The sequence below is a fragment of the Populus trichocarpa genome, chromosome 16 (assembly GCF_000002775.5).
Source record: "Populus trichocarpa isolate Nisqually-1 chromosome 16, P.trichocarpa_v4.1, whole genome shotgun sequence".
In the NCBI taxonomy this organism is placed as follows: Eukaryota; Viridiplantae; Streptophyta; class Magnoliopsida; order Malpighiales; family Salicaceae; genus Populus; species Populus trichocarpa.
In genome coordinates, this window is record NC_037300.2 from 11,702,523 (window position 1) to 11,713,333 (window position 10,811).

Here is a 10,811-nt window from a genome sequence, read left to right on the forward strand (position 1 = left end):
TTATTTTAATTTGCTATGAATTTGGGTTTAATTTAATGCAATTGAGTATGAAAATATCAATTAAATTTGGTATCATGAATTACGTTTATTTTTGGTCAAGTTTTTTTTTTACATTAAATTTTGAGAATTTAATTGAATTTGCTATGAATTTTGCTAATTAAGGTTGGGGTAATGCAATTTAGTTAAATTTAAATCCAATGGATCAGGATCTGATTTGGCTTTTTTTTCATAAAATATCTTCAAACATATTTATGTTATGTCATTACGGTGACACTATTGTTCCTGATATGAATAGTAGTATCACATATAATAGTAGGAGTAGTTTGTTGTTAAATGTTAATTTAGACATGTAATATGCAGAAATGAAAGCAACTATTTATCATAAATTTGGGTGGAATTATAATAATATTGATGTTGAAATAACTTGGAGGTGTCAAATTAGTGAACATCAATATTATCTTGTATCGATTATGTGTGATGGTAGTTTTAAGACAATGATTGATTCTTTCATTCAAAGTGGTTTGAACATGATGGTATTGTATATGAGTAATCGATCAAGATCTGAGTTTTTTCCAACTTTTGTTGGTCCTTCAAAATTAGTTAGTAGAGGTAAAAATAATTTATTGTCGGATGATTTGTTGCAAAGGATATATGATACTATGTTTGATAATCCATTTCCTAATCAACATAAATTTGACTATTCTGAGCCTGGTGACAATAAAGATGATGATACGTTAGCCCAAATATGATGGTAAATATTGATGATGATATTGATAATAATGTTGATGATGATATTGACGATGAAATCATACCTTATGTTCCTGAATTTGGAGATGCTTCTGGGTCTAGTTTTGTTATTTCTAATGATTGAACACTTAGTCATAAATGTATTTCATGAGGGTCTGATTTGGAGGTTGAACAGACATTCAGTAGTAAAAATGGATTAGTTAATATAGTTAAACGGTAGCATATTGCACATTCGGTTGAATACCGAGTCCAACGATCAAATTATGTATTTGTTTAATTGCAATGTGTGCAAGCACCTGAATGCAACTAGTATTTGCATGATGAATATCATAAGAGGTTGGATTTATTTAAGATAACAAAGTTAAAAGGACTACACATATGTGTTTTGACCTTTTCCAAAAAAAACCACTATCAGTTTGATGCAAATTTTATTGTTAATGTTATATCAACATTTGTTATGAATAAGCTTTTAATGATGGTTGCAAGCATACAAAATAAAATAAAATTGCATTACAAGTATAAAATTTCATATGAAAAAGCATGAGTTGTAAAATAAAAGATGATTAAGCATCTTTTTGGTTCATATGAGGAGTCTTTTGAAAAACTGTCTATGTTGTTGGCAATAAAAGAATTAAACCCTAAAATAGTTGTTTTATCGCAAAATGAAATCTCGATGATAGTATAGTGGTTTTTTAGAGAGTTTTTTTTTGTCATTTGATCCTTATATTAAAGGTTTCAAGTATTATAAATCACCCATTAATGCTGATGCCACATATTTGTATAAGCGATATGATGAGAAGTTATTGATTGCAATTGCTTTTGATGCAAATAATGAGTTATTCCCTTTGGCTTTTGCAATTGTTGATGAAGAAAATAATTCTAAATGGAGATGGCTTTTGCTTTGCTTACAAAGATACGTTATTAGTGATAGGACATGTATATGTATAATATCAAATAAATATGTAGACATCAAGAATGGAGTAGCAAAAGTTTGGCGTGAACCTAAATAATACCATTAGTATTGTGCCAGATATTTTATTAGTAACTTCAATCATAAATTCAAAGACCCAACTACGAAAAAAGATTTGATGAAGATGCCTTACGAACCTTCAAAGCATAAATTTGATTGTGGTATGAAAGAATATGTAAGCTGAACTCAACATGTATAGAATGGCTTGAACGATAATCAAAAGAAAAATGGGCTTTATGTTATGATGACGGTCACCAGTATGGTAATATGACAATTAATCTTTCATAATCATTTAATCATGTTCTGAAAGGTTCTCATGCAATGTCTATTTCAGCTTTGGTGTAATTATCATTTTACAGGTGTAATATTTATTGGGTCAAGTAGAGATATAAAACTAATGATTTTATTCAATGTGAGAAATTTAGCCCCTAACAATTCAGATTGAATTAACAATGAGTTGGGATAGATCAAGAGATCATACTGTAATGTTGTTTGACTCTAAGCAACATATGTTTAGGTCAACACCCCTATTAAACTAGGTGTTGTAAAAGAAGTTAGACGGGCAATCAGATTGAATGATAAAACATGCATATATGGTAAATGATAGACATTCCAACGTCCATGCTCACATGTTTTTGCATGTTGTGCCAAGAATCACTTAGACTTCACATAGTTTATTGATGATTATTACACGATTTAGAGCTACAAATCAGCATATGGCATGTCATTCTGCACATTACCAGACGAGTTAGAATGAAGTAATTACACTGGATCTCGAGTTGAAGCAAACTTATGTAGATGAAAATTTAGGTGTGGTCAAAGAATGTCTACTCGTTTGCACAATGAGATGGATGGAAGAGAAGATCATACACATTATAGGTGTGACATATGCAATGACATAAGTCATAATTGAAAAACATGTCATAATCGACAATGTAAGTATGACAATACAATTGTATGCAAACTATGTATGATATATTATTATATTTTAGTTAAGCATATTAAACTTATCTAATTTCACATCAATCACAAATACTATTATATAAAATGTCATGCACTCAAGGTGGCATATCGTTTACTCATGTTGAGCGTCTATATTTGGATGATGATATTTTTGGATAACATGATTATAAGCAGGGAGAGTATGACTATAATCATGAAGAGCATCTTTCATGATACATGCCTACTGAACCCGCCGACACTTCTGTCTTACGGTTACAAGATCAACATCGATCGGATGATGTATTTGCCAGTACTATAAGTATATTTTGTTTTAATATATTTTTAATTTACTTATCATTAAAGGTATTATATATGTATGTACTTATAAGTTAAATTATTATGCAGGATGAGTCCACTATTATTATCATACACATAGAAGAATGATACTGCATGAGCGGGTTCAGCCATATGTGTTTCAGACAGGTTTTTTGTATGTTAGTTGTCTAGACCATATCAAGCTTGACCATGACTTGATCCATGCACTGATTGAGCTATGAAGATGTGAGACACACATTCCATCTAAGGCATGAGGAGATGATACCGACACTACATGACATGATGGTTTTATTTGGACTGCCTATTGATGGACGGTTAGTCACATCTACTGATGTTTATAATCGAATTATGTTATGCGAGTGATCATTTGGATTAATACTCACTCCTTCTAAATTTAAATGGGGTAGCATACGTCTTAAATGGATTGATGAGACATTTACGACACCATGAGATGATATTAACGACAAGGTCTTATGGGGGTACAAATTAAATTATAATTTGAATGACATTTTAATGTGTTCATTATTTGTTAAGTTTGGGTGAGTTATTATGATAATTTTAATCTGTTATGTAGATATGCTAGAGTATATATATTGCATCTGTTTAGCAGTGTATTACTTACAGACCTCATAAGGAGATAAATGCCATTAATTTATCTATGCTCCTGAATGATTTTAACGCTACCCCCACATATAGTTGGGGATTTGCTACCTCAAAATGCTTGTACAGACATCTATGTCCTGCATGCATGAAGATGGTCAAACAAGTTGGGTGGATGTTTGCTACTTCTCCAGGTATGGATCGAAAAATTAGATTATAACTATTTACATTTAAAATATTTGTTGTTAACAATAAATAATTAACTCGTTTTTATTTAAAATAATTAAGATCCTAGGAGCATCTTCATGTTGGCCAGCCCTAGATACCCAGATTGGCGTCTATGATACCAACCACTATGATACAGGCATTGTAAGGTTATTTTGCAATTTTAATGAAAATTTATATTGTCTAATTGTAACTTTTAAAAATGCAATTAAACTAACATATTTGTAAAGCTAGGTGTTGTGCTGGTAGAGCATTTGAAAATAAACCAACACATATATTGACATTTTATCGAAGCGAGCTAGATGGGGCAACATGCTATCTAGGTATTTCTTGAGCAATTTGTAAAATAAAAAACTTGACTTCGTCGAATTGTATCTTTTTAGTATTTAATAAAGTTTTATTTTAAAGGTCAGATGTATGCCTTACATGAATGAAAAATTTGTCGTTGCTCTAGCTATTTGGACTATTAGGATGGATATATTGCCATTCTTGGTCACGTTGATATTTTTTGAGATGGTCGAGCTACATTGCCCAGATCGGGTAATATGCCAATTCAGCTATAGACAACACATTCGAGTCAATATCGATACGAGTGATGTTTTGCATGCCATAACTTGTTAGGGTAAACATAATGATTACAACTAATTAAGCCGTCATGAAGCTTATGTATCACAGTAGAATGCATAAATGAAAGAGATATTTACATAGATGCATCCTGTTATTACAGATGAGAAGTATTTGATTTGATACATGAGTATAACACGTTGGGTCATTACTCTGAATCCTGAGCGGGTTCCTTCACCTGGATATATGTGGTACAAGCAACATGCCTAGTGGATTTAAAATATCATAAGTAATCTAATTTTTTATAATTAATATATATTAAACAATGGATTTTGTGTATTGATCTTTTAATTTAACATTAATGTTTTGTTAATATTAGGTTAGCTTCACGCTACGAGAGGGTTGAAAGTCCATATTAGTGCTTTGTAATATTGACGAAGAAAACAAAAGTTACACGTGTCTTGGTGGTTCAATGTTTGCCATACTGGACTTGAAACTTTTAAAGAGAGGTTAACTTTTGATGATGTTATGGCAGAGGACGAGGCCACACAGGTAGGTGTAAGAGCTGAATTCAGTCGTGCTATTGATGAGCCCAAATTATCTAGTAGACAACGTAGACATAGATAGATTAATTATGTTTATAAATTTTAGGATTTTAATCACTTAAATGTTGTATTATTTAAGTGTTTTAGACTCATTTTACATGTGTGTGTGTGTGTGTGTGTGTGTATATATATATATATATATATTTTTATGATCTGCATTCTTGAGGCTACTTGTGATTATAAAATATGAGAATTTGTTGAGTTTGGTTATTGTGGTTTTTTTACAGGTTTTTTAAGCGGGATAAAATTTTAGGTATATTTCCTATGTAAGGGAAACTACCCAAATTTTATTAAAATTATAAAATCTTTAACTATCTAAAATCTTGAATTAAATTAAATGTCAGATTAACAAAGTAAATAATAAATCTTATAAAAAAGACTTTCATTTGTTAGATTTAAATGGCGCAGTAGCCCTGCTACCAATTCCCTGGCTCAATTGGTTAGTCAGTTGATCTAGTTGTATAAATCTATCAATTGGTTCACTCAAAAACTATGATTTTATGTTCTAAGTTAAAATATACATATTTGTTCAATTTATAGACTAAAAAATAGACTACAATTAAAATCTCAAGAATTTATTGTTCACACAGTAGCTTAACTTTGATTTTTAGTGTCTAACGATCAACTGTTTTAACTGACTATTATGAAATAGTTGACCGGCTTGCTATGAATTTAATCAAATGTTACGGTTCAAAACCACAATATTTTGTTAAATATCGTTTCTAAACTGCAATATTAATTAAAGTCACAATTTTAAACCAAAACATCTAAAAGTGTACTCTTTTGCCAAAACCTTTTGCTTTTATGCTAATTCTCCATTTTTTTCTTTTTGCATGCTAATTGCCCAATTTATCTAAAGATAATCACAATTCAAAATGTTCGAGACTAAATTCAAAATGTTCGAGACTAAGTTCAGATGACTATTTGAGAGTGTGATAGATTTTTTAAAAATATATTTTTTTTGAAAATGCATCAAAATAATATATATATTTTTATTTTTTTAAATTTATTTTTAATGTCAGCAAATTAAAACAATCCAACACACAATAATTTAAAACTAAAAAAAAAATAAAAGTCTTCGAAAGTAAGGTTTAACAGCAATGTAAAACACACTTTGATCACCGTTTTCTATCACCAGCAAAATCAAGCATAGGAGTTCGGTGGTTAATTTTGCTCACGTGACTGGTTCTCTCACTCACACCAATACAAGCTTAATTTTCCCCTGGCCAGAAAAACAGAAACGAGTAACATTTCACATTTAGTTCTTGATAACACCCTTTTTTCTAAATACAAATAATAAAATTTCCAGCCATTTAGACCCGCCCGAATCCAGCCTTAACGGGCTAGAATTTCAGCCCGAGAACACCCGACACCCTGCACCGACCTGGCATGCCCCTGTATTATTATTATTATTATTATTATTATTATTTTGCTTTCCCACGAACTTTTCTATGCGGCACCACATTTTTACACCATTTACTACCTATAATATATATTTTTTAAAGTAATTTTTATGTGGAAATATATTAAAATAATATATTTTTTATTTTTTAAAATCATCACATCAAAACAATTCAAAATATAAAAAAAATTATTTTTTAACAAAAAAAACAAATATAAAAAAACAATTTTTTGAAAATATGAGTTGGTACACATTTGTAACAAACGCTCTCCTACTCTCCATGCCCACAACGGTTAGCCACCGTCTCCAACCAAAGTGCATAGTACAGCAACCCAAAAGAGCATGGCACATCAACCAAGACAAACATGGCACAAGATTCAATCTTCTCTTCCACTACGGAAAGAGTATATAAATACACTCAATTACCAGGCCAATGAGAGTAATTTTGATCCTAGCAATACAAGTCCAACATACAAGGCAACCATACAAAGTCAACTTAACCATAGCCTGAACTTACTCCCTATTGAAAGCTAGGGCTATTCACCACGGCCAGGTCGAACAAGCATACAAATTTTAAGTTTAGAAACACAATCTACACACAACAAATACACATCCCTTAAACTTCAATTACATTTTATACATTATTTTCTCAGAGGGTCCCCATTTCCAACATCAGACTGTTTTTTGAGGAACCCAAACCATAAGCGTTCAAACCCATCACTCCACTAGCTCAAGATACGACCATGGGAGACTTGATTTTTGTGTGAAGTTTTTTCACACCTTCATTAGTTCTCATGCTTAACAGCATTCCTCTACTTGAGTACTCCCATAACCTATAGTTGAGCATAGAGCGATGTGTTTTGCATACATAGGAAGTATTTCCTGCTTGCCTTTATACTTAATGCACTTGTGGTAAAGGTTTTATGCTTTCCCAACGTCTTAATTTGCATTGCTTGTTATTAAGCAGATATGCTATGCTTGTGAGAATTGGCATTAGAGCTTGGGAAAATAATGAGAGCGCGGCCTCAAACCAGGAGATGGGAAAATTACATTCTACACCAACAGGGCATGGAAACCAATGGGAAATTTTCTGGTTAGTTTCACAAGTATCCATTCAGGATCTAAGAGATGGATTGATTGCTGACAGGTGAGAGGATTTTTTCTTTTGTTCAGGAGCGCATTCCTATGAACTAAAAGGAAATCTATTTGAAGGGTAGTGGTAAGTGGTAAGTGGTAAATGCCATTGATCAAGCATTTAAACATTAACATCGTCATGTAAACAACATACATCACATGAACACATGCACTGATTATATTCACAAATCATGACCTATGCACAGTAATGACAATATTTCCAATCTGATGATTTGATCCGAACGATGATGCAATTATAATTAACATTTCAAACATCACAAATCAACCATGAAGTGATAATATGGTGCAGTACTATGCTGGAATGCTTAATTTTTCCATGAATTACTATATATCTACAGGAATTCATCTGCTTCATGCATTTAATGGGTTTCACATTAGGCTATTGTAAACCGTTTGATGAGCCTAGAGATAACTTTGGCATTCTAGTTAGATACAACAAATTTGGACCCCACTGAGAAGCGGCTGAAATTGTAGGGGTTGTGGCAGAAGATATATAAAAGTCAATTCACATTTACTCTCCTATCTTGTGAATTTTGAAGAACTCCAATAAGGTTGAACTTACAACTGTATCTGCAACACTAACTTTCACCTTTCTATTTGTGTTGATAGAAGAGTTACATCAACATTACTCATTGCATAGCTGGAACTGAACCCCCTGCTGCCACAATCTGTCGCTCCAGCTACAGCAGCCAAAAAGGAAGAAAAAAGAATGAAAACCGTTAACTTAGGATTGAAATTGATACAGAAATGTCAAAACAAATTCTAATTTTTTACAAGAAAGATGCTTGAGTGATTTTTAATCACCCAAAGGAAGGGAATTTCTAAAAAAAACTCCCCATGATTCCTACATGGCACATGGGCAGACACCGGAAACTAAATCAAACTAGGGATTTTAAAATGATGTGTTGGACAACAATGATGGAGTTTCAACAGATGAAGTAATCTTTTTACTACACATTTTTTACTCACCGTGAATAGAGTTTGAAGATTGGCTTTCAACTGCGTGTACTCATGATTTACTTGTTGCAGACATCTCAAACACCTGCACAAACATTATGGGGTCAATCAAAATCCTCTGCAACTGCCATAATGATACGGATCAGCTCAACACCAAGCGTAATCATGCCAACGACCCATTGGAGGTGCCAATTGGGCCAATCACAAGAGCTAGGACAAAGAAGCTAATATTCGTGGGGTGGGAGTTTCCGTTTCCAATAGTGCTGGTGCCTAGGTACAAGTAATCTTTGTGTCGCACTCCTATCAAACCTGATTTACTTGGCTTTCCGGGAATTGATGTCTTTGCGTGTGGGTTGCGTGACCACGCGATCACGAGGTTCGCATCACATAAGACTTAAGGTAAAAAGCCAAAAAAAAAAAAAAAAACTGGCCAATAAATACCCAGCAAGATCAACATGAAGGCACTTAATATCAATTACATTAGCAAATCAAGGCTCCAATTCTTCAACAGTCAATGATCTTTCAGCTTCAATGTCATGGCAGAAGTTTTTAGGACTTCATCCTAATTCTATAATCAGTCAAGGGAAGCAGACAGACCAATCCTGAAACATGGCCATCTCATGAAGACCTATTAAACTAATTGCTTAACTGGTATAGTATTCAAAATTGTCAAACTTTATATCCACGACCATTTAAATAAGTTATATACAATTCAGGAGACCATAGGAACTCAGCTGTAAGAGTAAAAAATTATAACAAAGAAAAACCTGAATCTACACATATAATTCTTTTGCCACTTCTAACAAACCAAAACATAAATAATCAAGAATCTTATGGTAGATAAACTTTCAAGAGCAACTGGATAAAAATTATGACTTAATATTGATTGAAAGGAAAAAATAAAACATTGCAATAAAGGCGTGTGTGTAAGAAATCTCACCCTTCACGGTTTTGGGCTTCACAAAAAGTTTTGAAGGCAATGCAGACATTTTTAATTCTTGCTGCACCTATGCTGTTAGCCATAAAAAGCAATAATATAACCAAAAAAATATATGAAACAAAACCAGTAAACTAACAAATATGTAAAGTGATTCCCACAACATGACTCAATATTAATATCATCAAATTTCCAATGTTATGATTACGAGTTCCAAAATATCCCTGGCATGGTATTACTGATTTTTGATGCAGTCATTAAACATGTCTCCTCGGAAGCGACTAAATCACAAATGAGACAATCAAATAACCTATGATGAAATAAGGATGTGAGTGAATACCTGGAACTACTACCTTTCAGTTGATGAACGTGAGAATCCACCTGTTTGAAGTCCACAACCTGCTGTTCTCTGAAAAAAGAAAAACCCAGTAAGGCAATTTTCCAGGCGAAGTACTTTCTGCCTGCCACGAAAGCGAGAAGCAAAGAGCTGCACAATCAACTAGAAAACTTTATGCATCTCTAAATGAAATCCAAGAAAATGAAGGCATGAAAAACAAACTCACAGGGCTTTGGCCATATTATTAACAAGCTTTTCACAATCTTCAAAGAAGAGAGACACAACCTCCATCACAAAATCAGGGCTGCTCTCATCTTGTAGCTTTTGCAACTGAGTAAACTGATCGTCCACAAAACCCTTTCTCAAAACCAACAAAACCCTTTCGTCAAAAAAAACCTCTAAAACCATTCCAAATCAAGAAACCAAATATTAACCAGGAAACGATTTCCCTTAATTCAAGAAAAAGAAATAAAGACAACCTCAAAATCTTTCCTTAGTTTCCCCAAACAGAAAACAAATCGTATATTTGTCTTAATCATTCAAAATCAAACAGTTTTCTCAGTTTCAGAATATTTACTACATATAATAATTACAAACTAACCTCACGGTAGAGAGGAGCTAGGAAATCGGCAAGCTGTCTCTGCAACTGACTCACAACATCCATGAATTGAGTTGGATTTCAACACAGAAAAAACAAAAAATTATACTCAGTATATCTTTATGGCTGGACGCTAGGACCTAGCACTAGCACTAGTCCTAGTCATAATATATATTATATACAGATTAATGTAAACGTAGATTTGGGCTTAATTAAAATGAATTATTTTTGGAAATAAGAAGACTTGTGGAAACTAACTAATGACTTATTCAAAATTGGGCTAATTACTATTCTAATGAGCACTAATAAGAAAATTTCTGCTTCGTTACTGCTTTGGGCTATTTGTTTATTTTTTTTTGCAAAATCACCTACTCCAATCAAATCATAAATAGAGCATGGCCCGATGGCTGAAATTAAAAGTTCGAGCAAAGCCCGA

General features: G+C 32.7%; 1 protein-coding gene across 1 annotated transcript; it reads right to left on the reverse strand.

The window, feature by feature from the left end:
* Nucleotides 1-7,848: 7,848 nt before the first annotated feature.
* Nucleotides 7,849-10,547, reverse strand: LOC7466058 (histidine-containing phosphotransfer protein 5). Its single transcript, XM_002323530.3, has 6 exons — nt 10,379-10,547; nt 10,004-10,134; nt 9,781-9,849; nt 9,444-9,515; nt 8,516-8,588; nt 7,849-8,226 (listed from the first exon to the last, which is right to left on the reverse strand). The coding sequence occupies exons 1-6, from the start codon at nt 10,439-10,441 to the stop codon at nt 8,176-8,178; spliced, it is 459 nt and encodes a 152-aa protein (XP_002323566.1). The 5' UTR covers nt 10,442-10,547; the 3' UTR covers nt 7,849-8,175.
* Between the last annotated feature and the right edge of the window lie 264 nt (nt 10,548-10,811).

Excerpts from the sequence above, each read along its gene's own strand:
- LOC7466058 (XM_002323530.3), bottom strand. The coding sequence starts at position 10,441 with ATGGATGTTGTGAGTCAGTTGCAGAGACAGCTTGCCGATTTCCTAGCT. Across the intron at positions 8,589-9,443 it reads GAAGCCCAAAACCGTGAAGG|GTGTTTGAGATGTCTGCAAC; the intron begins GTGAGATTTCTT and ends ATGTTTGTGCAG. Across the intron at positions 8,227-8,515 it reads ATCTTCAAACTCTATTCACG|CTGGAGCGACAGATTGTGGC; the intron begins GTGAGTAAAAAA and ends TGGCTGCTGTAG.